Raw genomic sequence first — 27,210 nt, forward strand, 5'->3', positions numbered from 1 at the left:
GCTGAAAAACATTCATGCTTTTGTTACTTCTAGACTGGACTACTGCAACTCACTATTGTCAGGATGTCCACATTACTCTATTAACAGTCTGCAGCTGATCCACAACGCAGCAGCTAGAGTTCTGACAGGAATCAGCAAAAGGGATCATATCTCTCCCATCTTAGCTTCACTTCACTGGCAGGGTTGCCAGATCTTGACAGTTCCCAGTCCAAACAGAACATAAAAAAACCCCAGCCCAGAATCTAAATGTTCAGACTGTCATATGCAAGAAAAAACACATCATAAGCACACATAACTTCACATCTGCACCAAATGACCAAAGAGTGCAATCAGTGCAATCGGGTGGTGGCCCCGGGTGGTGGCCCAGGCCGCTGGAGAAAAAGGTCATGGCTGAATTCTCTGAATTCTAAAAATCTGAGAATAAGTCAGAATTCTGACTTTGTTCTCAGTTCAGTGGCCCTAATCCTCTATAAATGAAGAGTGAATGAAATCTGATTTAGTGTACTGGTTAAATTAAATTTTATGTGGTTCTTTTAGTTTTGGGAAGTATGTCTTATAAAGATTTGGTCAAACAACACCGTGTTTTGCTGCCAAGTTGCAGGTTCACAGTCAAATATATGTACAGGTAACCTGCTCCCCTGACCGGAAAATTGGCGTCAACTTCATTGAATATAGAAATCAAATGGGCTTTCTTCTTCTGCTTTTAATTCTGTAGCTTTTGGCCGTTGTGCATTTTCACATATGATAACGAACGTTTGCTAAACACGTGTGCATAAAATGACATTTTCGTAATTTGCAGCTTTGTCTACTTGTGCGTGTTTTCTGGATGTGAACGTGTTGAACTCTCTTGGCCACCGTTTGTTGTCACTCCTCGTGTCACATGACAGATGTGTTTACATCCGGGGTTTTTTAAGTTAACATCCGATGCTGCGCAGTAAGAGTCAGCTGACAGTTGTGATCAACTAGCGGCTGTAACATCCCAACTGAAGGGATCCTGTATTGAGAAAAAGCTTCTATCGCTGCGGGAAAAGGGACGGACGTTACTCCTGATTCCCGGCCACGTCTTCCCGCCTTTCGCAGAATGAGTGTCGGCGCTGCGAGAGGCCTGGCCAGCTCGGGGCAGAAGCCTATCACGGAGATCCTTCACCCACTGTCCGCCGCCGAGGAGCTGCTGTCCCCGGGGCCAGATGTCACCGTCAGCGTCGGAGGTAACAGGGTAAGCCTGCTGTGACTTCTCCGATACGTTTTAGCAGCTTGAAAATGCACAAGATGCAGCGAGGACGGAACCCGTTCTTTGCCTGTACCAGCAATCTGAGGAAGTTTGAAGCAAACCGAAACACGAATTACCGGGTTGTCTTGTTTGGCTTTTAGTATTATTATTTAGTGTGTTCAAGGTTTAGCGAATGAGTTCAGTCTACAGCTCAGTTTTATTGTAAGTTAATTCTCAAAATCACAGCATGTATCACAGTAAAATGAACTGGTGTGATTACATCAACACCTACAAAGTCTGAACGTAAAGACGACAATCACAGTAGAGGTGATGATCGTAGACACTCACAAATGCTCAGTTGTATCACAGTGATGTAATGATGCACCACAATGCAATTATTGAACTGTGATTACCAGAACATGTTGACACCACCATGCCCGAAAGAGCACGTCAGTGTCCGCAGTGGGAATGTGTTTTTCTGGGTGCTTAGCAGAGAGAGATGTGTGGAGACGCCGTGGCTGTGTGTAAAGTGTGAATGAAGACAGACCGAGGTGCAGCACTCATGGCACTGATTGAAATGGAAAGTTAAATGACCCCTTTGATTTGAAGACAGTGATGACTAGCTTGTCTTCTTTAAACCCTTTAACCTATATACGGGAGGAAGTAGTTCCAAGTTTACTATGTTAAGCAGGTTTGATAGTAAAGTCTGCATCAGTCGTTTCTTCTTCCCTCTGCTGCTATGTTTACCCTTTGGGCATATTTTTGTGTTGTAACCACGTGCTTCTTTGGAGAAATGTGATATAATTAATGAGAAAATCAACGATATGATGGCATTTTTCAGAGACAGTGTCTAAATCTAGAAGTTATTCTACACAGCTTCCACCTTTTCTAGTTGAGGCTTTTTGTATTGAGACAAGGAAATCCTCTCCACACATGTACTTTCCATTAACCCATCATTAAATTAGTGATGTTGATTCGGGTTGTCATTACTACAACAACAATAGCATTGACAAAATGTAAGAACTGCGCTAGGCTCAAGCTATCTTTGCTTGGAGCTGACTTTTTGTTGCAACATTTAAATTTAATAACACCATGGTGTCACATCTGTCCCTGCAGGAACCGGGACTGACCAACGGCATGACAGTTGAGACACTGAGTCCAGCCTCTGTGTCCTTGCTGTTCAACAGGCTGCACCTGGATGACAGTTTGGCAGAAGCAGATACCAAAGACACCTACGCCACTACGGAAACCCGTGACCTTTTTGTCACAGTCGATGACCCAAAGAAGCATGTCTCCACCATGGAGACCTACATCACCTACAGAGTCTCCACCAAGGTCTGTTAATTGCTGGCGTTGGTCTGGCAAATCTGTCTGCCTGTTCCCCCAGCTTACATTTTTACCTTGTACACAGAAACAAAATTATTTTCCAAATAACTGATCCTAAGAAGGCCAAACGATGAGCCGGCCTGATGCTAATAGACAGTTGTGTATACTTTTTGTTTGATACCGTGGAGGCAGCCTAGAGCCAGTTGGTGTCATTCTTAACAAGTTTGAGTGACATCTTATGAAGCATGCTAGCCTTCTTCTTTAATGAATCTCTCAAGCTCCTTCAGACTCGATGGTCTCCTGCATGGAACCTGGTGTTTAGGCAGTTAATAACTTTCACTATGTCATCAAATTCTCACTTGTGTCTTGCCCTACTAAGCATGAGACGTATTAAACAAAACTTTTTCATAGTGGGGATAATAAAATTGTCTGTAAGATACTTAATGTTAGTGTAGCACTTAGAGATAGCAACTCTATTATTACAAGTGCTAGATGGCTTGGTGAGTGTCCGCTATGTGTTGTCCACTCACAGAATCTTTTGCCAGGTGCCTCAGTTCAGAGGCTACAGACAAATATCACAGCCTGCAGTCAATGAACACATAGTGTAAATGGAGAGGGGGATGTGGTGGGATTTTTATCACTGGACTGCCACTGAGAGAGACAGACAATTTGTGTGCACATGAGCTGTCAGCTGTGGTTTATGGTCATTAAGCATGTGCTGTAATCCAATATACATGACAGTCTCACCGTACTTTGATTTCTCTTACATTATTTTACGGTTTAGCTTCAAATAATGAATCTACTTATAAATCTACTAGCTACATTAGCATTGAAAACTGAGAAATGGTTTTGTTTCGTCTTTCTTGGTAATTTATTGTCTCTCACTTAGTACAACAATGCATGTGCCTGTTTTTCTTCAGACAACAAGGTTAGAATTTGACCTGCCAGAGTACAGTGTGCGACGGCGCTACCAGGACTTTGACTGGCTGAGGATGAAGCTGGAGGACAGCCAGCCAACGCACCTCATCCCAGTAGGTCACATAAGCTCTGTTGCAGTCCTCTGTCCCTGCGTTTTACAGAGAAAGCTGTCATTTTCTTTTTCCTCTTTTTCCCCTTTGCTCCTTCTTGTCTCCAGCCATTGCCTGAGAAGTTTGTGATGAAGGGTGTGGTGGATCGTTTTTCAGAGGAGTTTGTGGAGAAAAGGATGAAAGCTCTGGACAAGTTCCTGAAGCGAGTTGCCGACCACCCTGTCCTCTCCTTCAATCCTCATTTAAATACTTTCCTGTCAGCTAAGGTAAAGCAACAGTAACTGAATTTCTGTAATGCAAAAAAGAAAATGACCAATACCTATACACATACAGTGAAAATCTAAAAGATTAATCTTGACTGTGATCTTTCAGTAAGAAGGATTTCTGCTCTCTCCATTTATTTCTGTGCATCGTTAGTCATACATATGTCTCTAAAGACTGTCATTTAATTAACAGATGTTTTTTCTTTATACTTAAGTTTGTAATACTGGGCCGTACTGTGGAAAAGGAAATGTATGCATCAATCTAGGATAGCAGACTTGCACGGGAAACTCCTCACAGATGAAGCTGTAACTTGTCTTTAGTCCTGAGAAGGCATTACATCTTCTTCTAGCTTAGGACCATGGCCTCTGATTTAGAGGGGCTCATTCTTATACCCGTGCTTCACACTTAGCTTCGGACCACTGCAGTGATAAGTAGAGCTCTAACTCGATGAGGCCAGCTGGAAAAAATAATTTCGAAGAAGCAGAGACAGAATCCTGTGCCTCCCAAACGGGGACCCTTTAACCCTTTGGCTATGTTGAGAAATTTTCTCCATTAAAATTATGAAGAGAATCGGTGACAAAGGGCACCCCTGACGGAGTTGAACCTTCACCAGAAATGAGTCAGACTTGCATTGCAATGCGAACCAGGCTCTCCAAGGAACATGGATGGAAGCGTTCTCCACATCCACAAAGCACGTGTGAACTGGATGGACATTCCCATGGTAAGAGTAAATAGCTGCCCACTGTTCCACGGCCTAGACGGAACATGCATTGTTACTCTTCAACCATTGACCAGAACTCCCCAGACTCTGCTTCCTCCAAAGAACTCATGTAGATGGGATTAAAAAGATCCTTCCACCATCTCGCAGCAACACCAGTTGAAGCCAAGAGCGCCCCACTGCCACTGTGACATTCAAAGAGAAGCCTTCACCTCGTGAGCTGCCGTACAGTTTGCCAAAATCTTGGATCTTGGATCCATGCAAAAGTATTTCCAAACTCTTCCCATGTCTGAGTTTTTGCTTCAGCAACGGCTGCATGGCCCGCCTATACGTCCTCTGCTCAGCTGCCCTGAGAGTGGAGATGCAGAGCATGGCCTATTACAACTCTAGATCATCTAAGACACGTAGTTGCAAGTTCCAATGACACAAATATGAAGTCAATCATTAAACTGTGGCCTAGGGTGTTCTGTGCCATGTACACTTACAGACACTCTTATGCTTGAACGTGATGTTTATTTTGGACAATCTGTGCCCATGTGCACATCAAAGTGTCTGGAGGCAGTGCCTCACAGCACTCCCCCTCCAAGGACTTCAAGAAGTACTCCAAGCCAACCAGACAGATGACAGTCTGAGCTTGTTCTTCACTGGGAAAGACTAGCCTTTCTCGCAAGATTGGTGGTTGCAGAGCTCACACCATGTCAAGGTGAGCCCCACAACATCATGCAGTATCTCCAGCTCAGGCTCCTTCGCTGTCACAGAGATGACAGGTTCCATGTCCCAAGATCCAGTTTCACCAGCTGAGGATTGAAATATAGCATATATTCAAATAGCATAAATAGCATTACGGTACTATTTAACAGGTTGATTATTTCTCTAGTGCTCCTCTGTGAAAGCAATGTCTTTTGCTTGCTCATACATCATCCTTCGTGTCCTCTGGCAATAGAAAGTGTGTACCGTCAACATGCGCTTTTTCTTGAGGGTAGATTATAAATCCAGTAGTTGTTATTTACAGGATTTGTGTCCAGCATCACACTACTGTATATCACATGCACTTATGTCACTATTTGTCTACAGGACTTGAACAAACGTCAGGGTCTAGCCTTGCTGACCAAGGTGGGTGAGTCAGTGAAGCATGTGGCTGGAGGCTACAAGCTGCGAGCTCGTCCAGCTGAATTTGGCACCATGGGAGAATACTTGGACACTTTCAGTCAGAAACTAGGGACCATTGACCGTATTGCCCAGAGGATCCTCAAAGAGCAGTCAGGTATCAGAACGATGGAGCACGAGGTTCTAATAGTTGCATTTTTGACATATGTGAGCACCGAGACCTGACAGAGAAAAACTCATGTAATGTGAAATAGAATGGTTCATTTAAATTGGCTGAAGAACTTCTAAACATGTATTTTAGGTAGGGATGCATGACATCAGTATCAGCAAATAATGCCTTAAAAATGAAACGGCAGGGAAGAAACTCTCAAGGTCTGTTAGCCTATGAGATGACAGCGAGACAATTAACTCTTAGCCTTTTGTGTTATTCCACGTGCTTGTATATGTAAAGTGTAGTTTTTTGTGATGTGTTAAGAAGTTCGTTTTCCCTTTTACCCATTAGAGTACCTAACAGAGCTGCGTGAGTATGGCACAGTCTACTCAAGCTGGGCAGGCTCAGAGCAGGAGCTGCAGCGCCCTCTGGAGGGTGTGGCTGGCTGCGTGTCCACATGCTGTGGAGGACTGGAGGACCTGAGTGAGAACATGAGCCAGGACTTCCTGCCTGTTCTTAGGGAATACGTTCTGTACATAGAGTCCATGAAGGTAAGAGGGCTGCTAAAGTGAAAATACCTATTATCGGACTCACAAATTCAAAGAGCTGAATAAGCAGACAGTTTAGAATTGATAACATTTTTAGTTGTATAGGTGGGACAACTCTTTCTCTCAACTTTTTACACATAAACCATTTGTACACATATAAGCTATTAGAAAATACATGCAGGTAAGAACATGCAGGATGTTAATGAAGATTCTCAGTCATCCAGGTCATAATACGTTGGGAAGATTGAGTCTTCTCTATAAACATACATGCAGGTTTTTAAGCCAGCATAAAGCTCCCAATAATCTGATTGATTTGTTCCCCTTTGCCAGTAGTGTGTGACTGTTATCTGTTTTTTTTCTTCAAACGTGTGACACCTGCGTAAATAGAGATGAGTGTAGTTCGCAGTGTTGATAGCAAAAAAGTTTACTGACTAAGGTCCACCTGCAAAAAATGGGTCCACGTGACTATTGACTGCACATTAGCGCTGGAAGTGATAAATGTCTACTACTCCAGAGTCATTTGCTTCAGTGGGGAGTGCCAGTACTCTTGTCAGATGTCAGATGTGAGTGGGTCATAATGTGTGATAAAGGGTGAGTATATGTCTAGGGAAACAGATTCACTTTCTTTGACTCTCAAAACAGGAAGAGTCAAACGGTTCTACATGTGACATATCCGGTCCTCACCAAGCTTCTCATTCAGTATGACTGTCTCTCTTTCCAACAGTGGTCTGATGATGCCCCTCTTGGAAATCCAACATTGTCATATTAACAGCACAGGTTTTATGGGTGATGTTTTTTGTCTGATTACAGAATGTTTTGAGGAAGCGAGACCAGAGCCAAGCAGAGTATGAAGGCCGTCTTGAAGCAGCCATATTGCGCAAACAAGAGGACGGAACGCCTGTAAGCTTTCTCCTTCCTCTCTGAACACACAGAGGCTGCAAATGGTTGTTGTCATATATTCCAGTCTTTCTGAGGTCTATTTGAATATTTCCCTAAGATTACCTATGGTTCTATGGTTCTATAGCTTCATGCATAAAACTTAAGTTATGGTACAATGACTAGATGATTTCAAATCTTTTAGTCTTTTAAGAATTAGTTGGTCCCACCACCAAGTCTCATTATAATACAATATTGCATTCCCCTCCAAAGCTCCATCATTGAGGTGTATAACATGAAATGTTACGTCCCCTCAAATCCCTGTAGTTGTATTGTTGTTGTTGTAGTGTCTCTATTTTGCTGCAGATGCCGGTGGAGGTAGAGAAATGTCAAGACAAGGTGGAGTGTTTTAACGCGGATCTGAAGGCAGACTGGGAGCGCTGGCAGCACAACAAAAGACAGGACTTCAAACAGCTTCTCACTGGCATGGCCGACAAAAATATCAACTATTATGAAAAAGTACGCAAAATGCAGAAGTAGTGGTTTAAGCAGTTGCCTTAGAGTCTGCCAGATGATACATAAAATGTAGAGAAGTCATTTACAAACACAGAATTTCCATTTAGTTTCCAGTATAATTTCCAACATATTTACATGTTCATTTTTGTTCGAAATAAGAAATATATCAAGCAATGAAGCAAGCCCAGTAGACAATGAAATATATGCTGTATCATTTCATTATACCAGAAAGTTACAAAGCAGTCTGTAATAGCTGAGTAAATAATCTAGGATTGTAACTCACATGCCATTCAGCTATTTAAAGTGACAGTGCAGATTTATTTTACCAGAGTAACTGACTAATTAACCTAAATAAATGATCACAGGCAGACGAAAAATGTTGTTTTTTTTAGATTACTGACACTAATTTCTTTCTCCTCTTTCTTTCCCTATGATCCTCCTCCACCCTCTGCAGTGCCAGGCAGCATGGGAGTCACTCATAACTCTCCTTCAGGGCAAACCGACTGAAGACAAAACAAGTGAAACGAACTGAAACTGTCCATGTCTGCCTCCTCATCTCTCTACAACACATTCTCTCATGCCAAGGACAAAAACCAACAAGGCAGCAGATTTTAACTACAGGACTTTGCTGTGTTTTCCTGTGAGATGATTAGTCATCTCACTGAGATGTGTACTGAAAAAGAGGTAACATAAGGTGCATTTAAGGACATGTGAGTTCTGCTGTTGTTCTTACAGACTTTTTCTACTTCATAATTTCCATTAACAGTTGGTTGACAACGCTGCCTGTTAGGAATGCAAGAAGTTGGCATCTCCAGATATAGGCCTAAAAATGAAATATTGTTTATTGGCTAATAACTTAAATATGCCTGATAATAGTTGGAAAAGATCTGACATCAGCATAAGTACTCCATAAAAGAGCTGAATAATAACAGCATATCTTATAACGGCAAAAATGCAATACTCTGCATCCCTACTGCTTGTGTTTATTTAACTGCAGTCTTTGACAGGCGTGTTTCCGTCTGCTCTCTCCATTTTAACAATGACCCAAAACAGAAGGACCAGCCTTGGAGAAAACGGTGGTTTTAACAGCAGATTGCTGTTGTATGAAGGACAACTACTTAGGATGTCTATAAGATTTATTTTCATGGTGGGTTGTTAAAGCCTTAAGGCTATTACAAGCCAAATATACTAGTATCTTAAAGAACCATACCTTTAATTTCATTCCATTCAACCCGCAGGGTGTACGCTCTGTTACTGTTGACTGCTTTCCTACTGTTTTTGTTGATTTGTGCTGACATGTCATAAGCCACATATTTGACCAGTAGTGGGCACCACGCACCAGTGGTATTCTGATGTGGGTGGCTGATGAATTCATCTGAGGATTCATCTTACTTGCTGGTAAATATTTACATTCTCACCTTGAGGGGTAGCATCAGGTACAGCCTCTGATTGCTACTTATCAATTACTATACAGGAGGGCCGAGGGCACCTAACAATGACAAAGAGTATGATACCTCAAGTTTATCTGGGAAGCAAGTCAGTGGTCCATTGAAGCTGAGCACAAAAGCAGTGAAGCACCTCCACCTTGTGGTGAAGCTGTTCATTGGTTCCTCTCATTTCTTTTTTAAACGGCTGAACTGTGTGCTGCCTCTGTTGGATGATTCTCTTCGCAATTTGTACTTGATTTAAGTCAGACATGCTAAATGGTACAACAGGACCCTGTTGGTACTTATGTTCTTTAACAACAGAAAACCACTATAGGCACTGTAAAAAAAACTACTTCTAACTTTTTCTCAGATGAGAGATGTGTCCTAAAATAGAACTTTTACAAAGGTCCTAGTCCTCTCCCATCAATCCGCCGAAATAATTGTCCTGACACCTCTGAAACACTGTATGGGATTCTACAGCATTGTGACTTGTTTTAAATGAATCCTGCATACAACATGAAGTAATGTTTAGAAAATGTGTCCTTCTTTTGCATACAGGTCCGAGCAAAACATTGCAAAAACTACATTCAGAGTGAAGTGTCCTTTATTTTAAAATCCTCTTGTTTATACTCGCTCATTCTACTTAGTAAAGAGATGGAAACCTGCCAAAACTTTGATTTGAGCATGTTTCACCAAATGTGAGCACTAACAATAAGGTGTCTGCAGCTTCTTCCTGAGCTGTCTTTTGTTTTTTATTCTCATCTTTTAGAGATTTAAAGGGATAAAGCAGCTGCTGTTCATCCTCACTACCAGAAGCCAATAAAGTGACACAGAAAGAGTGTACTTTAAACTACACAAGGGAGAAGCAGCAGACATCCCATCTTGAGGCAGCTACTGTGGACATTCTAATGTAATGTTAAACGGGTCAAACATGTTGAGAAATCAAAGTGTCTGTAGTGAAAGCTTTCTTCTGCTTACTTGTAGGTACTAATTGACCACACAAATAATTGATTTAAAAATATAGCTCCAGGATAATTTTACTATTTCCACCCCGTTTATGTTAACAACACAACTTGTAAACACTAACCCTAGTTGGATTAGTTTGTGTTGGTTTATTAAAATGATTCAAACCAGAAGTAATTCAGGTTACTCCCCAAACGTGAATGCCTGTGGTGGCTGTGCAAGCCTGTGAGAGCTGAAACTTTTCTTTATGTACCAGTGTTTCTAAGCCAGTGCCCCCTCCCTGTATTTCCTAAACATTTACAGCTCATGACTGTGGGAGTCTTCTTCTTTTATCTTTGTTCCTTCTCAGTGTCAACTATTCACATTCAGAGTCATTGTACATTTGGATGTTAAAACATTTTGTTCTAATTGTAAATAAGCTTGTATATTGATGTTGTTTTGATGCAATTATCTTTATCACAAATGATTTTTATATATATTGGACCAATAATAAAGACAACAAAATAAGATCAAGAATCTCTTGCTCCTGTTACATTTAGTTGATTATTTTCCCTAGTAAATAACATGAAGTATATGGGAATCATATACTTCATGTTATTGCACACTTCCCTCATTCCTCATGTTAAGTTGTATTAGTAAGTATTACTAAGTAGTAACTACTTCAATGAAAACCTAGGAACAACAATTAGTGGATATTTTGCATTTAAACATGACATGATGATGATGTGTCTGTAAGTGTGTGTGTGGCTTTCCAAGAGTTTTGTGCATTTCTGTCATGTTTCAAGTGTTTGTTGCACATTAGTGAAATGTTTAGTTCATTAAACAAACTGCTGCACATTTAAACAGGCCCAGGGCTGCATATGGATCAGTTTTAAATAATATTTATTTCTGAATTAGTGATAAGAGAATTTGTTTTGCGACAGGAGGATCTATTAGTCTCACTGTGTGCTTTTGTAGTTTTTACTTTCTGCTTGTAGTTTTTCATGGCTGCTGTTTTTTTATCTGCTTTTGTAAAATAATGAATTTAGATGTGCAATGTGATATTTCAGATATTATAGAGCACATATATTAGCTGTTTCTGACTAAAAAATGTCGATACAAAGAATATATCATCTAGCTGACTGTTTTTTAGATCAAGTTAAAGATATCTGCATAATATTCTTCCGATCAGTAACAGCCTCTGATATTATTAATGATGCAGATGTGGTTGGTTGAGCGAGGCTAAGATACACTAATGGATTCCAAACTTATTGTTTCTTCTGCTTTTCATTTCAGGTAAAGCTGGGAGAACTGAAAACTGGAGAGGAGACACAGAGACACAGAGGTAAGATGCAACAATCACACTAAGACACATAACAGCCTCACATTCACTTAACACGGAGTGAGGCAGTCCCATCATTCTGCACCAGGTCACATCAGAGTCTCAGAGCTCATCTTTCCTCATCTAACCCACTAAAACTTGTTCCATTGGGCTTTACAAAGTCAGCAGCACCTTCACAAGCTCTGGTCCATCCTGCAGAAATGTACACTCGACTGGCTGCATCTCAAAAACAGGGTTAGTGCAAGACGACGCCACTCAGCTGGAGCGTACCACAAGCAAACAATGATCTCTGCCCTATGACTTGCTCAGCCACTGGTTCACTCTGTATCAGCCTATCAGCAGAGAAGAGGGACGGACCGCACTGATCCAGCACTGACCTCCTTTGCTGCATCACTTCGGTCCACAGCTACAGGATTATTCTGAATGTAATATTACAACAAATGCAACACATTCCTCACCCCCTGCTGCGCACTTATCAGTCAGTCCTTTTTGTTTAAAGTTCTAACAACTTGTTGTTTGTTAACAACCTGTTTGGGAGAGAGAGATTAGGAGATTAGGAGTAAGTAGAACAAATGTTATTGTCAACATAATTCAGTTTAGTTCTTTCATGAGAAATGAAAGTTTACAGTGTATGACGTGAAAACGCCGTTTTCTGTGGCGTACAACGTAAAAAACGTTTTAAGTACTGGCGAAATGTGATCTGAATGGAAATGTGATCTGAAATGTGATCTGAATGAAAATGTGATCTGAATGGCTTGCGATTGTTGCAGAACATGAGTTTAGATGCAAACAAACATATTGAATGCTTAATGTTTTTCAGCAAGATATGTGATTATTGAAGCAGAAATACAATCACTAAAAATAAACTCTACACTGTAAAGGAACTGCAGCACAGCTTCATGAAGTCACCACCAGCAGAACAAACCCCTTCATGTTTGTTTAGGTCTCTTTCCCATTTCCTATTCTGCACTCTTTTGAATATTTGTGTTACATTCTGGTAACAATTATGACAACTTGAGTTATAGTTACTATTATTAGTAATGCAGTATTACTTCTTGGATAAAAAGTTATTGACAATATTTGCCTATTACATTAGAAAACAACATCAAAGGCACAACCACCATTTTTAAATATTGCCTGCAGGTAAAAAAAGCTGACAGCCACATAAAACCAGCACTGTCCATTTATCATGTCATCTAGCCTTGCCTTTGTACTGCAAGCATTTGTGTTATAACATTATCATAATGCTGAATCTCAACAATACTATGTACAACTGTGTGTGACAAAGTTCATTTGATTCGGTTTGATTTTTGAAAGGTGACATTGCTACTGAATTTATATTTGAAATGTAATTCAGACTGATTATGCTGAGACCACTTCTCCTAAACTGTGAAACTAACCTAAATGGATAAATGGCACAGCAGACCACATGTACAAAGCTTTATTATTTGGTATGCATGTTCATGACAATCAAGTCATTGGTTGTTAATATCCAAATACAATTATTAATAGGATATAATGTTTTGATGTGATTTTACATTTATTTCCTGGCATTTAATACAAGTGAAAGTGAAAACAGATTCCATTCACAAGAATCCACCAGCATATTAGTATATTTAATTTCATATGCATAGAATTCCAATTTGTGGAACATACTTTGAATTAAATAAGTTATAAAATAGTATAAAAATATTTTCTGTAGTATATTCCATTTACCAACCCCCACTGTTACATGCCCATTAAGACAGTACCACAGCTAAAAACCATGAAATCCATTCCAACAGTCATCAAGAAATAACAAAAACCCTTTCACCACATGAAAAAAGCCTTTGGTCATACACACAAAACAAATCAGGTCACATGTTTGCATACAAAGGAAAGACAAATGTTTTATAGACAAATCACAGCAGCAGGCAGTTCCCCTAACCATTAGTTTTCATTGTTCTGTTACATCAGTAGGTTTTTCATTTCTGTACCAGTCAGGAGACCAGCCTGCTGGCCTGACAACACGACTAACAAAGGGAGGGACTGGGCCACACCACAGAGAACTGCAGTTAAGACTATGAAATGATCAATATATGTGAAGAGACAGTACATTTGTGAGGGGATGAACATGGCAATGTTTGTGGAAACCTTAGCAGTTGCAAAGATATTCCCAGATCTTCATTATTTACAAATACATTGTGGACTTGAAACATAAAATGCTTGCAGCTGGTTATTCATTTAGTGCATAAATGTTGTTGAAATGTGTTAGTGTTTTATAACCTATATTTTATATCCCTTCTGCCTAACCTGCAGAAAATGCTGAGTGAACAGTAGAGGGCAGTGATTATGATATAACCATTTTAAAAATGATTTCATTTCACACTGAATGAAAAATGTTCAAGAGCTGTTTCAACAGAGGCATATGAAAATGTGGCTAGGATATTATCTCCCTGATGTTACTAACAGGAAAGACTGCTCCAAGCTGTGACTAGTATTGAGTCATGTGACCCTTGTATGAATACCCCTACAAAAAGCAGTTAGTGGGTCTGTCTGGGGATACATACAAACATACAGTATACTCCTTTCTCAGTCAGAAATGCATGGCCTGCATGCATAAAGTGGCTCAAATGAGTTCTGTGAGGAACTATATATTGTCAGTCCTGGTGCCTGGTGCTCCTAGAAAAAGAGTTTGCATAAGCCATTTGACTATATTTCTCTTCGTGAGTATTGCTTTGCACTGCAGTGTAAAAGTAGCGCATGCAAAACAACAAAACCATAGCTGAACTGGTACATGATGTCAGCATATACACTGGGTAATTCTTTGATTTTACCACTCCACTGTACTGAACTTTTTTTTTGAATTGACAGAGCTTTTTTTCTAAATGCACTGCTATTCCAGTGTTACACTACAGTTCCCACAATGCGGTGGTCAAAATGTTGTTCAAGTACTGTACAGGCCAACTTTCACTGGCTGTGTTGCAGAATGCTCCACCGTAATGCACAGACTGCAGTGAGTGCAGTTGATAGTTTTACTGGTAAAACTGACAGTGAGAACCAGTAACGTGCTGTGTGTCCTGAACACCTACTTTCTTTTCATGTTTGTGCACTGTGTTTGCACTGTGTAAAACAGCTCAGCTAATAAATTAATAAACCTTATCTGCTCAAATGGATCAATGGCTGGTCTAAGACACACTTTAATGATAATTATTCAGAAATGAGTTAAAACTGTAAAAGAACCTTTGAGACTAAATGCTAGGAAGAAAGACAAATAATCTGTAGCACACATGTTTTCTCTCAGATTATTCCAGCTTCTTTTTTTGACATAAATAATTATCTCGATGTCTCATCAGGAAAAAAAAACATTTTGTATTATTATTGTAACTGTAGATTGTATTTAACCTTTAAAGTAATTTGAACTACTTTGTGTCTATTGTGTTTGTTTTGAAGTTGCTCAAATAGCTTCTGTTCAAAGTTCTTAGCTTCTGGGACCCTGTGCACGCTCCATTACCTACCATGACTGCATCACCAAGAGGCCATTGAAAAATTAAATGAATAAATGAACAACAAACTGAAATTTTGTCTTCTGAAGACTAGTAAATTTAAAATGAAAAACTACTTTGTGTACATTAACTAGCTCCTGTCAGAGTGTTGTGTTCCCTGGTTGTTTAGTTTTCACTTTGTAGTGTATTTGCTGCACTTCATGTGCATTGGTGTGTGATGGGCCTTTCTCCCTGCTACAGTACTGACTGAAAACACAGTGCTATAGTCTCATGTGCAATATTAGTGTATACAAAACTGTGCGTGTATGTCCAGTAAAGAGGTTTCAGTGACCAGTGATACTGAGTTGTTTTTACATGAAATCTAATTTGCTTATCTTAGAGTAAAAAGAGAATAATTAATATATGATTTAAGATATTGGCAGGTGTTATCAATGATGTGCACTAGAAAGTCTATTTTCTAGACATTAAAGTCATCTTAAATGTACGCACTGACAGCAGGTTTACAGATGACTGCAAATTGTCAGACAGACACCACAGACACAGCTGATGAGGCTGATGTATCTCAGTGAGTCTCGATGATCACCGGCTCAAAGATACCAGGTGTTTCTCTGAGAATAAGGGAATGAAATGTTATAAGGAGATTATGAATTAGTAAAACCATACCACAAGACCTTAGTGTGTACCTGTTGGCATGCTGTGTCCCACTGAGGGCAGTGGTTCCATCTTTGCAGACAAACAGTCTCAAGTTGCTGTCTGAGGAGAAACAAGCATCAAGGAGAAGGTAAAGCTGTGACACTCAAATATGCTTACACTAAAGATAACAGTCTGACCTTCACTGTTGCTGCTGTCAGAGAAGTTCTGGCTCTGCACAATCTTCTCTACAATGTCACCTGCATCAATGCGTGTGTCATCTACACAGCTGGGCTGCCTCTCCACAGTGTTCTTCTTTCTCCTGTTGTTGGAGACAAATACAACAACAAGATCTTTTTTAATTTGACCTCCAGAGGCAGCAAGATGATGCGAGAGTCCATCTTGCCAGGTTTTTCAGTGGCGAACCACAGAGTTTCTACTACTCGTGACCAGTCATGAGGAACTACTGGCAGCTACAGGCATGTTTTAAATATTGTAGACTCCATGTTAACAACTGTGTGGAGTGATTTGTTAAAGCTGATGGTATCCACTCACATGCTAAGTATGTTTTGAGCACACTTCCTTATTTCTAACAGTTTCCAAAAATGACATCCTGGATGGTTTTCATATCTGCTCCACAGCAAACTACTGCTAATTGCAAGATGTTTAATAATGTTTGAAAACACTGATGCAGCACCAGAGGAAACCGATGCAATAGGCTGTGTGGACTCCTGTTTAAAAAACATGCGTTTGTAGCTTTGTAGATAATTGTTACTAAAAACAGCAGGTTACAGGTCTTTCCATCAATCACAGGCACTTGCTGCTGTGAGTGACAGGCTTCTGTCCCCTGACACTTTACTTACTGTCTCCAGTATGGTGCATTCAAGTGTTGTTCAGCAACAGCAGGAATGTTTGCTTCATCTCATAGCTGCCCCTCCCCTGATGTGGTGATACATTAGTGTGGCTTTGACTTTTACCAAATCAGTTCACAACAAAATGAATACAAATTTCCAAAATACAGATTATTGAGATGCTGTTACCATCAAGTAGGAAAAATAGCATCCCTGAAAAGACAAGGAACTGCACAAAACATTGGTTCCTTCAAATGCCACCAATTACACAATATTTTAATATGAACATTTTAAAAATTGCTATGTTGTATGACTTCATGTCATCAGCTTAGACTGTTTTCTGCTAAAAAAAAAATCTCATTTCTGATAATAATATATACTGTATAATACTCACACACACTCTTGAGTCTCAGGCATGTGAATTTATACATGTCAGACTTCAGTGCCATGCAGTCCTGAGATGCCTCGCAGGGACTCATGCAGCCAAAAGTTGTGGGTGGTCAAAATTCCAGGTGCACATGTATGCGTGTGTGTACCTGGAGGACCTGTTGAAGAGGGCAGTTGCAGATGGTGGAGGAGGTCTCTCTGGTTTGGTGAGAACTGGTAGTCGGTGTGGCTCTGTAGGGGTGGAGGGAGGCAGCTGAGAGGTGTAGGTGAATCCGCAGGAGACACTGCTGGAAGAGGAAATGTTCCTATGGTGTGTGAGGTCAGTCAGGCTGGAACAGCGAGAGTGACCTGAGCTGTAGCCTGGAGGACAAAACAGCACACAACAGAGAGGAACAATTAGGACTTGAAATGATGACAGAAGAAAGGTCTGCTGGCACTGTAAACTGTAAACTATGGATGTGATCCATTCCACCCTCTGAGGTTTCACTATTGGAGCACAAGGAATTACAGTCAGTTCTTGAGGAATAACGTCCTCTGACCTGATATCTTGCTGTGCTGGCTGGCATAGCTGGAGCTGCGGAAATGACCTGTGTGAAAGACGTCATCTGGGCTGGACAAACTCTCTCCCTCCTCAGGCAGCCCTGCAAACACACAGCAAATGACACTGATACCAGACTACACAATGGGTGTTATGTTGTTCATGCACATCATTCAAGGTAATGGCTTACAGGTGTCATATGTAACATATCTAGGTTAATAAAAAGTTTAGAAGCAGCAATATATGCCATAATGCCTTAAACCTCTAACCAGCTAACTGTATTATTCTGTAATGTAAGATGCTATATTGACACATATCAGCTTGTGCTAATATCCGAGGGTCCCCAGTTATAAAAAAACAGAAGTGAACAGTACCTGAGCTACGTACTGATGACTGCCGGGATTTGTAAGCAGGAGATCTCTCCACCATTCGCCCCTGTGGTTGCACTGTTGCATCAGTGCTTTCCCCCTTTCGGGCGAGCTGCAGGGTGGGGTCCTCTTCCCCAGTGGAGACAGATTTAGCCGTACTGGGAGGCCTGATGGCAAAAACACAATGTATAACATACTGAAAGTATTTGAATAAAATCAGCAAAGTTATATTCAGATGTTTTTGCTTGTGTGGCTCTCACGTTTTAAAGCAGGGATCCCCAGATAGAAGCGTCATCCCAATTGTTACCTGTAAAAAGACATGTCAGTAATCCTGTGTGTGTGTGTGTGTGTGTGTGTGTGTGTGTGTGTTTTCCTGCCTTCAGGATAGAATTGTCCTGTCGAGTGTTTTTGGTGTCATAACCCTCCAGGATGCAGCAGCGGACTGTGGAGCCTGAACCAGCAAACTCCGAAATGTTGAGATCAGCAAAACCTAGCTGCAGACAGACACACGGAAAAGGGACAGCTGACTGCAGAAGTAGAATAAATTCTGTTCAATGCTGATCCAGAATCCATTCACAGATCTGAGTCAGCAGGATGTATTGGGTCTAAACTCTTATTCTCTTTGTCTAAATAGTTTAGAAGTCAACAACCTCCTTTAACCTCCTCATTCAGTTTTCTGCCCACTCAGCACTGCGCCTACTTGAAGGGCCACAGCTTGTGTCTGGATTAGGTTTTCCTTGTTAGTTACTTCCTGTTTTGTTGTGATATTCCTTTCTCTCAAACATTGCAACTAAACAACAAACGGGGTAACAAAACAAACAAACAAACCCTTTACTTATACCACCTTGTGTGAAATGCACTGTGACAGAATGAGGATGGCATTGTAATTGCAGAGGAGGTAGTTAAGAGTGCTACTCTGATTGCTGGATAAAGAGGCAAGCCAAAACAGACACTGGAGCTTTTTGATCAGTTACTGGTCAATTTACACAGTCATACATCCTGACTGTACACAGTCATACATCCTGACAGTGTGCTGTCACACAGCCCTGAGATGTATACATGGCTGCTATTTACAATGTCTGACATTATGAGACACGCGTCATGGGTAGCAGAGCACTTCACACTTTATTAGCCAGAGGTCACAACTCTGACAGGTCAGCTTAGTCTGTCTGGGATGCTTCGAAAAGGAGTTTTGGTTTTAGCAGATGGAGATAATATAAACCTTTTCAAAATGTACCTTTGAGAAGGTCTTTCCTCCTTTGAGTTCCTGTAGAGACAGATCAAAACAGTGAGGACTAAACTTTGCTTAACACATCTTGTAAACACATTAAACATCATCACCTCATATAGACCCTTTTTAGGGCCTTGTTGAACAAATGCCAAAGATAGTTGCCTGTTTATTGTAAATAAAAATTGTTCTACTTGCTCACCTTTTATAAAATACACAAGATGCTGACTGCATATGTGCAAAGGTTCATAGTACTGAGAGTGTAGGTGTCACAAAGAACCAAGTGCTGATCGATAAGAAATGTTGTTGGTCTGGGTCTCTGTGAAGCGCTTTGAGACCATTCTGATTGTAAAATGCGCTATATAAATACAATTGAATTGAATTATACTGCTCTTGTTTAATTGACATGCAGTTCAGTCCTTTGAGTGATCCTGCAGAAAGTTTCAAGTGAATAACTTGAGGTATTTTAGTTATCATCATCATCTTGATGTTAACTCGTCCAGCACCCATCAGTCCTTTGGTTCTCTGTTCCTCCACAGGAAGAAGAAGCTTAGTTATTAACACTTTGACAAGTGATGCTGATGTCATCCATCCTGTGAACACCTGTTTGCCTGATTGGGGGGGGTTATGTCAGGTTTTCTAAAACTTAACCCCTGACTTCAGACTTTCTGCATAATCACTGAATGTGAATGAATGAATGATGTAAACAGAACTACAACATTCTCGTGAATTTCCCCTGTGGGGGACTAATAAAGGGTTATCTTATCTTATCTCATAATGTAGGTGAATGGGATATGTATTTACCTTGCGCACAGAGACTCTGCAGATGCAGGGGTCCAATACTCCAGTGATTGGGTTAGCACTTATTTTACACACAAATGAGAACTTCTTCCTCCATCTCACACAATTCTGCTGCACCTCCTCTCTGCACACACACACACACACACACACACACACACACACACACACACACACACACACACTGTAGTTAGGCAGTTGTATAGTTTGTGACAATTAAATATTTGTATCACAGTTGTAAGGTACAATATAACCTTTGCATGCATTGCACAGTGAGGCTTCTGTCTTTTCTAGCTCTAGTTGTAAAGAAAGCTGTGCAGCTGATGATCCAGATGACCTCATCTGGGATGTAACATGTTACACTCTGCTCTGAGGGGTTTTCCACCTCCACTGATTCAAAACAGATCTGTTGTTTATCTGCATGTAGATTTGTCTTTCACACTTGCAATCTGCATTCAAATGGAAGAGTGGACGCCAAAGCAACCAAAGAAATGAAAACAGAACTGGACAACTATACTGTAAACATAACAAAGCTCCACACCACAACATATAACTCTTAACCTCTGATGTAACACAATAAAATCCCCCTAAAAGAGAGTCAAAAAGGCAGACCTGGGCAAAGTCCGCCCCCCATGTTCCCCCAATGCAGCCCACGAACCGGTCCAGCCTGAAATGAGGTGCCAACTATGCTGAAACGTATGGTAAAGCTTGTAGAATCTCCACAGCGCATGCAGGTGTGACTGCAGGTCACCTGACACATTTCACTGTCGTCAGCTTTTTTATAGAAGTCCATGTGGCCCCCGCAAAAAATAATTGCCCACGCCTGCCTCTAGGGCTACTTGAAGATGGCTACAAGACAAAGGGTCAAACCTTTACTTGTGTTACTTATGTTAAGACATAGTGTTAAGCAGGAATTAGGCCGTGACTATTCTGAGTGACAAAAGCTGTTTTCCTGCCTGCCTCAGCACCGCTTCTATATTTCCAAGTTTGAAGAACTGGTGTGAGAGGTTTGATCAAGAAGTTCTTAGAGAGTCAAGGACAACAAGACTGGAAGGTCCTGGAAAGAAAACTAGTGAGAGATGTGTCTGTAAAGACAGTCACTAGAGACCTGGACTCCGACTGCCAGGCTGCAGACCAAGAAAAACTTCTGGAGACAGATTACACAGACAGGTGTGTCATTTGGTCAGATGAAACCAAACTAGATGTCGACTTGATTTGGAGAAAAAAAGGAGGCGTAGAACCCAAAGAACATGGTTCAAACAGTCAAACATGGTGGTGACAGTGTAATGATGTGATGTGTGTTGTTTCTAGCAATCTTAACAGAGTTGTTGTTCTGCTAAGGTACCGCTTGCAGTGGACCCCCTGTGTGGGTCACAGTGTTTGCTTCAAACAGGAATAGCCTTTCCTTAGTAAGAGATAAGAGGTAAGATGTGTAACAGGAAACTAATACTAAAACTATCAAACCATCCTACACACACAGCTATCATGTGGCTGGGCTTGTCCTAACTTGACTAGTAAACTGTGGTGTTATCTGTGCCCAGCTAGCTCATGTCAAAGGAAACATGGTCCAGTTCCATAACCCACATCAGAAGTGCAGCCTACTACATAGCTGAGAGCAATAACCTTGTCCTTTGAAACACGATGCATTGCATCTTGCCTACTCACTCTTACTGACCATTGCAGGTCCTTTACCACCTTTAGGAGGTTTCTGTTCACAGAAATACTGTCATTCTTATTCTAGAATCTTTTACAAAAATCCAAATCGCGATTCTACTCTCTACTATTTAAACACGTCCTATTCAGACAAACATGACAGCGTGAACGTGGCCATTTTTTAAGTACTGGTGGTATAGGGTTTAACCTTTTATAAAAGGGCCCATGAATGAGGCACAGAAAGCTTTAAGGAAAACACTTCCTTAGAGATAGAGGTCTGTGTGTGAGGTAATAAGATTTCAGAAACAATGCTAGTAACATAAGCAAACAGACACACAACTGTGTGACTTTGATTGTTGCATGGAAGTATGTGCCTTACTAAAACCCACGATGCTTAAGTAAAATGACCACAACTGTTTGGTGGCCTCAGCATTGACAGCAAGAAGCTGATTAAGAACATTAAGGGCTTTCATATACAGTATATTGAGGGTGAATCCTCACATCATGAGGAAGACTAAGTGCCTGCTGGGACTTGCCCTCATTCTCTGTTAGCGTATTTCTGTTGTTCTCCATGTTTTAGACAATCATAGTGTATTACATACGCTTTTCGCTCCGCTTGTTTTTATCCAGTCACAGTTGTAGGAGTCAGTACCTTCAGGCATGTTTCTAACACTGACTTCATCAGTGGAACATATCCGTCTTACTTAGCTTAAGTCTACAGCTTCTAAAATAACAGGCTGCCTGGTAGCAGCAGAAAGCAAGCAAACAGGTTCTGCCACTTCTTTTCTTCCAGCCCAGCCTGCCTTCACAAACACACCATTGTACAGCAGATAGACACAAGCAGGGCCTCAGAGTGAAGCAATGCTTTACATGAGTAGTTGGCCTTCGGATGGCAACTAACCATTTTGCCATGGCGTTGTGTTCACACACTGAAGCAAGTAATGTGTTGGGCTGAACTAAACTCTTCCCATCTATTGATAATGAACTCTTGTTGTTTATGGGTGGAAACACACACACACACACACACACACCTAGATCCTAGTCCTTTACCCAGCTATTACTTTTAAGATGAACTGCTAGTGTATGAATGTTTTTGTTGGCAGTGTGTGTGTTCAGTCTTGGGGAGTAACTAATTACAAGTAACGCTGTTACATAATTATATTTAAAAAATGAACATACAACATAGTTAAACTTTTAATTCCATCTGATTTCACAAAAGCTTGAATTTATTGAATATTTTAGCATCATCTCCAAAGCAGCAAGCTGCACACTGGCAGTTTTCTGACGGGTTCTCTGCTCGCCTTGCTTGCTGCGGACGCATGATTCAAACATGTTTGAAACTTGTTTTGTTCAGCAGCGAAACGTGTGTGTGCGATGTCTGCAGGAGGTCTGCTACACATTTTTCATGAAGTATGAAATGTCTGGGCCAAAACACACTTTGTTCTTGTCACCTCGGAAACATAAACAGGTTTCTCTGATTCATGGAGTATATACCAGCCCTTAATCAGACAGCAACGGCGTGGACGAGGAATGCATTGGTGTGTTGGAGGTTCAAAAAGACTGCAGATAAAGGCCATACTGTTATTGCACAGTGCAAGAAGTGTTTGCCAGCAATTAAGATGCTGCCAACATCTAAACAGTCCATGTCTAATTTAAAGACACATCTAAGGGTATGTAGCCTATACATCAACATCTATACTATACATACAGCTGTGGAGGTGTGGAGGCCTGTCTGATAACTGCCGACCCCTCACTTCAGTAAAAAGACATACTGAAGTTCAGCCTTGTGACTGCGTTTATTATGGTGTTTATGCCGGCTAAGTTAAGTAGGCTACTGCTGAAAGGTTAACACTGCCAGGTTTTAACATATGAATATGGTTTAGAGTCGAGAGCATTCATTCAAAATTAAGAAAAGTAATTAAAATGTAATCAAATTAGTTACACCACTCTGATAAAATAATTAAAATAGTTACACTACTATTACATTTTTAACAGGGTAACCTGAAACTGTAACTAATTACTTTTCCCAAAACTGTGTGTGTGTGTATAGATGCTTGGAGGAGCAGTGCTCAGTGAAGGCAACGGTGAAGCTGCTTCGCTTCAAACTCTTGGATATCATGAAAAATAGTGTACAACTGATGGTCACCGCATTAGTAACATGTAATGTCAAGTATCCAGCTCAACTGGAGATGCACACTGATTTAATTGAAAATTATGTCAGTAGTGTCTAAAAGTGTCATTCAGTCAACCTCTGCAGTACATATAGACAGGCTGTTCACAATTTGTTCGCCAGGTCACCCGTTTATTGTGGTAGTGTGCCCACAGAGCTTCTGTCTGGGACTGCTGTTAAACTCTGTGGGTTTGTGTTTTGCCTCTGGCTGGCACCATGCCCATGCCACATGTTAAAGACTGTTGCCTTATTAATGACAAATAAAGCATCGCTGTTTGTATTAGTTTGGGTCCTCCATTTGGTTCAAGTTAAAAACAGATGTGACAACCTGAGACTACTCTCCTTCCTAATGCTATGAGAGTTTATTTTATTATATCCTTGAGCTTAACATGTGCTTTTATGATAATCAACATTATTCACTTCATCTGTCAGAGCCATGATGCTCTGATTCTACACATTGGAACAAGGTGTGTGAGTCTCAAACAGGCAAGAACATGGCTGTTTCACAGGGCATGCATGACTGCACAAAGCAACCTGAGGATAACACTGCTGTGACAGAGGACCTTGGTTTTTGTTCAGCACTGACAAGAGAAAAGCAAAGGGATACAAAGGCAGAGGTTTTTAGCCCACATCCTCTATGTTTAATCTACATTGAAGGAAATGTGTTTAAGCACGTGTGGTTAGTAATCCCTGTAAAGAAACCTGAAGAGAATGCATGTTGTTGAATCTATTGTGCTGTTTTCCTTTTTACTCAAGGATTCCAGAACCTGACCACCAACCACCTGACACTTAAGAGTGAAAGCAGGAAATCATTTCCAGTGATAACAGAAACCGACAGTAGACTCCTTGGTCAAAGACCAGCAGATCACACTGGTTACACACTTCCCTTTTCTGGAGCAATACAACCACTATAAACAGCTTCTAAGAGTTCAATGCAACTCAAACCAAGCCACTATAGCTGTAAATCACAGTTAGCTACAGTGGGACACAGCGCTACAGTACCAAGATGGGTAAAAACACCATTTTGTGGCAACAATATCTGTTAAAAACAGCAAAGTCATAAACCACAGACATCCTCCTCACTGATGCATTGTACATAGAATTGCTAATGAGATTTGAATGTATAAAATGACCACATGTTCTCCTTATATTCTTAAACCAATGTCAGAAAGACTCTTTAAAAAGCACATTTTATCTGAGCTTTTGTCATGAAACCAAAGTTCTTTTGGGGTCAAATGTCCGGTGCCAGCTGACAGGTGTTGGCGTTATCAAGGTGATTTTCTACTTCTCTCTGTAAGTCACCCAGATGACTTAACAAGATGATTGAATTTTTGAGATTTTCTGTTAAACCTAAAAAGAAAAATGGGGGATGGGGTACAGAATATTGTGCCTCTGTTTGGAGGAATGTGGCGTTTTGACCTTATGCAGCTGTCACCTTTAGCCATCAGAAGGATCCTCCTTAAGGTCAACAGCTCACACTGATAATCCATTAAGTCTAGATAGCACAGTCTCTTAGCATGACTTATCTCCGCCTTAAACATCGAGCGTAGCAAAATTAAAATTAAAATTTGAACAAAGAATGTAAAGGGAGTTTGTGAGGTTATTGGAGCTTCTGTGTAATTTTTTTAACATTATTGGGGCCAGCATACAGCTCAATTCAGTCCAAACATTCATATTTGAAAACCTTAATTTTTCAAGACACCCTGCTGTAGTAACACAAAGCACAATTTATTGATTTCAGCATTACCTAACACATAGCAGATAAAGCAAACCCCCAGGATTTAAAAGAGCCAATTTAATCCAGGCAGCTTAGGCAGATCCAAACTGGATGTGTGGCAGATATGACATATTTGTATTTAAATGTCCTGTTCATTAAAGCAGTAGAGTGTGTGAGGTAAAAGCCAAGGTCAAACCTGAATGCAATCACAAGTATAACTAATGGGACAGAACAGATTGTGATGGTGCTCTGAAACCATGAGCGTGTGTGTGCGTAAAACTACTGGAATGACAGACGCATTCTAATAAAAAGTACTGGTTAATGTTGGATAATGTTTCTGAGCCTACATCTCTCAACAGCTGGAGCCCTACTCATAGCCAGTATACTGAGTCACAACAGCTGGGTGGAGCTGGAGAAACCTTCCCAGGAGATATGAGGGTTAACACATGATGTTCTAAAGGTTGCAAATGCCTGTTTTACAGCCCAGCCCCTCCCTCATCTGAAAACTAACAACAAAAACAGCTAACTTATCACAGAGCAAATTAAAGTGTCAGCTATAAAAGTGGAAAGCGGTGACATTTAATATCAGTCAGTGTCATGCAGAGTATGTAACAAGGAAGTAGGTCTGAGTACCTGGATGATATGATGGCAAAGTCCCCACCATCAAGGAGCCTGACCTTGCAGAAAAGCACTCCGTTGACAAAAGGTACTGCTGTCAGCTCATCTAGTGTGAAGTGCACTTGAAACTTGAATTTCTTCTTTTTCAGTAAAAAAGACATACTGTCCAGCTGCTGAGTGTGGTGGACACAATGAATGAACACACAACCAAATGAAAATGAACTCTAAAGCTGACAAAGAGAACCTTTATGTGCATCCACCATGTTTGGACCTGCAAAATAAGAATACATGTGTAAGTCCTACAGCAACATGCAGGCAGGTTGTACAGCTTGGTAAGGTTCATACAGCAGTGGCAGCTGTGGTGCGTTTAACTTTTTTCGTTCCCCACACAGATGTAAGACATAAGCAAACACCTCTGATTATTACTTATTGTGGGTCTATGCTGATACATTTCCAAGCAACATGAACTTTATCCAGGAAAGCTGGCATGGCTGCTTCTTCTCACTAACATTGCCGGACTACAAACAACTGCCACGCCGACACTGAAACCACTCGACGTGTAACTGTACAGCCTGTTCCCTTACCGCTCCGTCGGTCCGCTGGTCCTCATACTTGGTATCAAAGCAGCAGCGCTGAACCCCCGCTGCAGAGAACTGCAGTCTGGACACTGGCAGTGCCTTCAGGTTCTGTGCATCTTCATCAACTTTCGCCTCCGCAGTTTAACACTGAATTCTGCGTGCTCAGTCAGGCTGAGCGGCTCCTTGAACGTCTCACGGGACAGTTAGGGAGCGTCCGCAAAGTCTCAGTAACAGCCTGGGTGGGGGCACTACGGAGAAGTAAAACCAAATAAAAACGATATAAAAAAGCAAAATGTCATTTCCAGCTGATAACTGCAGCCTTGATGCAGAGTTAATGACTCGCCTCACCGTTTTGAATACAAAAAGTTTTTTCAGAACAAAAACTACCAAGGCTGACAGGCTTTGGTCTTTGTTGTCCTTTGTATGAATGGATTATCTGTAATTATTTTATTTAAAAAGACTTTTATTTAAAGATGAAAAGTGTACATTTGTTTGCTTTTCCTCTTGTTGTGTGTTCGACTCAAACAACTATTGCAAAATAACTTGAAATGATTGTAAAGGTTGCTAGATAATTTAAAGATATGATCACATCTTTAGTTAACTGCCAGGTTATTGTCAACTTTTAACCCTTTGAGTTTTTGTCCCATGTGGAGAAAAGCATATGAGACAAATGCTATTCATGTTCATATTTTGGACCAAAATAAAATTCTTTGACGTTAAAAATGTGAAACATG

General features: G+C 40.7%; 2 protein-coding genes across 4 annotated transcripts; one reads left to right on the forward strand and one right to left on the reverse strand.

Annotated features, from left to right (window-relative positions):
* Positions 1-939: 939 nt before the first annotated feature.
* Positions 940-8,456, forward strand: snx30 (sorting nexin family member 30). The gene is made up of 9 exons (XM_028417424.1): positions 940-1,216; positions 2,327-2,545; positions 3,457-3,567; positions 3,672-3,830; positions 5,621-5,810; positions 6,156-6,355; positions 7,163-7,252; positions 7,595-7,747; positions 8,199-8,456. The coding sequence occupies exons 1-9, from the start codon at positions 1,082-1,084 to the stop codon at positions 8,274-8,276; spliced, it is 1,335 nt and encodes a 444-aa protein (XP_028273225.1). The 5' UTR covers positions 940-1,081; the 3' UTR covers positions 8,277-8,456.
* On the reverse strand, positions 7,067-26,659 carry LOC114443423 (protein FAM102A-like). 3 transcript variants are annotated; one of them, XR_003671439.1, is made up of 14 exons: positions 26,483-26,659; positions 25,914-26,169; positions 19,747-19,867; positions 18,952-18,981; positions 18,092-18,208; positions 17,975-18,021; positions 17,721-17,881; positions 17,348-17,449; positions 16,958-17,168; positions 15,771-15,892; positions 15,624-15,693; positions 13,485-15,548; positions 8,270-8,272; positions 7,275-7,287 (listed from the first exon to the last, which is right to left on the reverse strand). XR_003671439.1 is itself a non-coding variant. In XM_028417425.1 (12 exons), exons 2-12 carry the CDS (start codon positions 26,057-26,059, stop codon positions 15,503-15,505), a joined length of 1,173 nt encoding a protein of 390 aa, XP_028273226.1. In that variant the 5' UTR covers positions 26,060-26,169; positions 26,483-26,659; the 3' UTR covers positions 12,881-15,502. The 3 variants fall into 3 exon arrangements, 1 of the variants encoding a protein (XP_028273226.1); XR_003671440.1 differs by lacking the exons at positions 7,275-7,287; positions 8,270-8,272 and adding an exon at positions 7,067-7,080 and having other exon boundaries at positions 15,272-15,548; XM_028417425.1 differs by lacking the exons at positions 7,275-7,287; positions 8,270-8,272 and having other exon boundaries at positions 12,881-15,548.
* Positions 26,660-27,210: the final 551 nt, after the last annotated feature.

This window comes from Parambassis ranga, chromosome 12, assembly GCF_900634625.1.
Source record: "Parambassis ranga chromosome 12, fParRan2.1, whole genome shotgun sequence".
NCBI lineage: Eukaryota > Metazoa > Chordata > Actinopteri > Ambassidae > Parambassis > Parambassis ranga.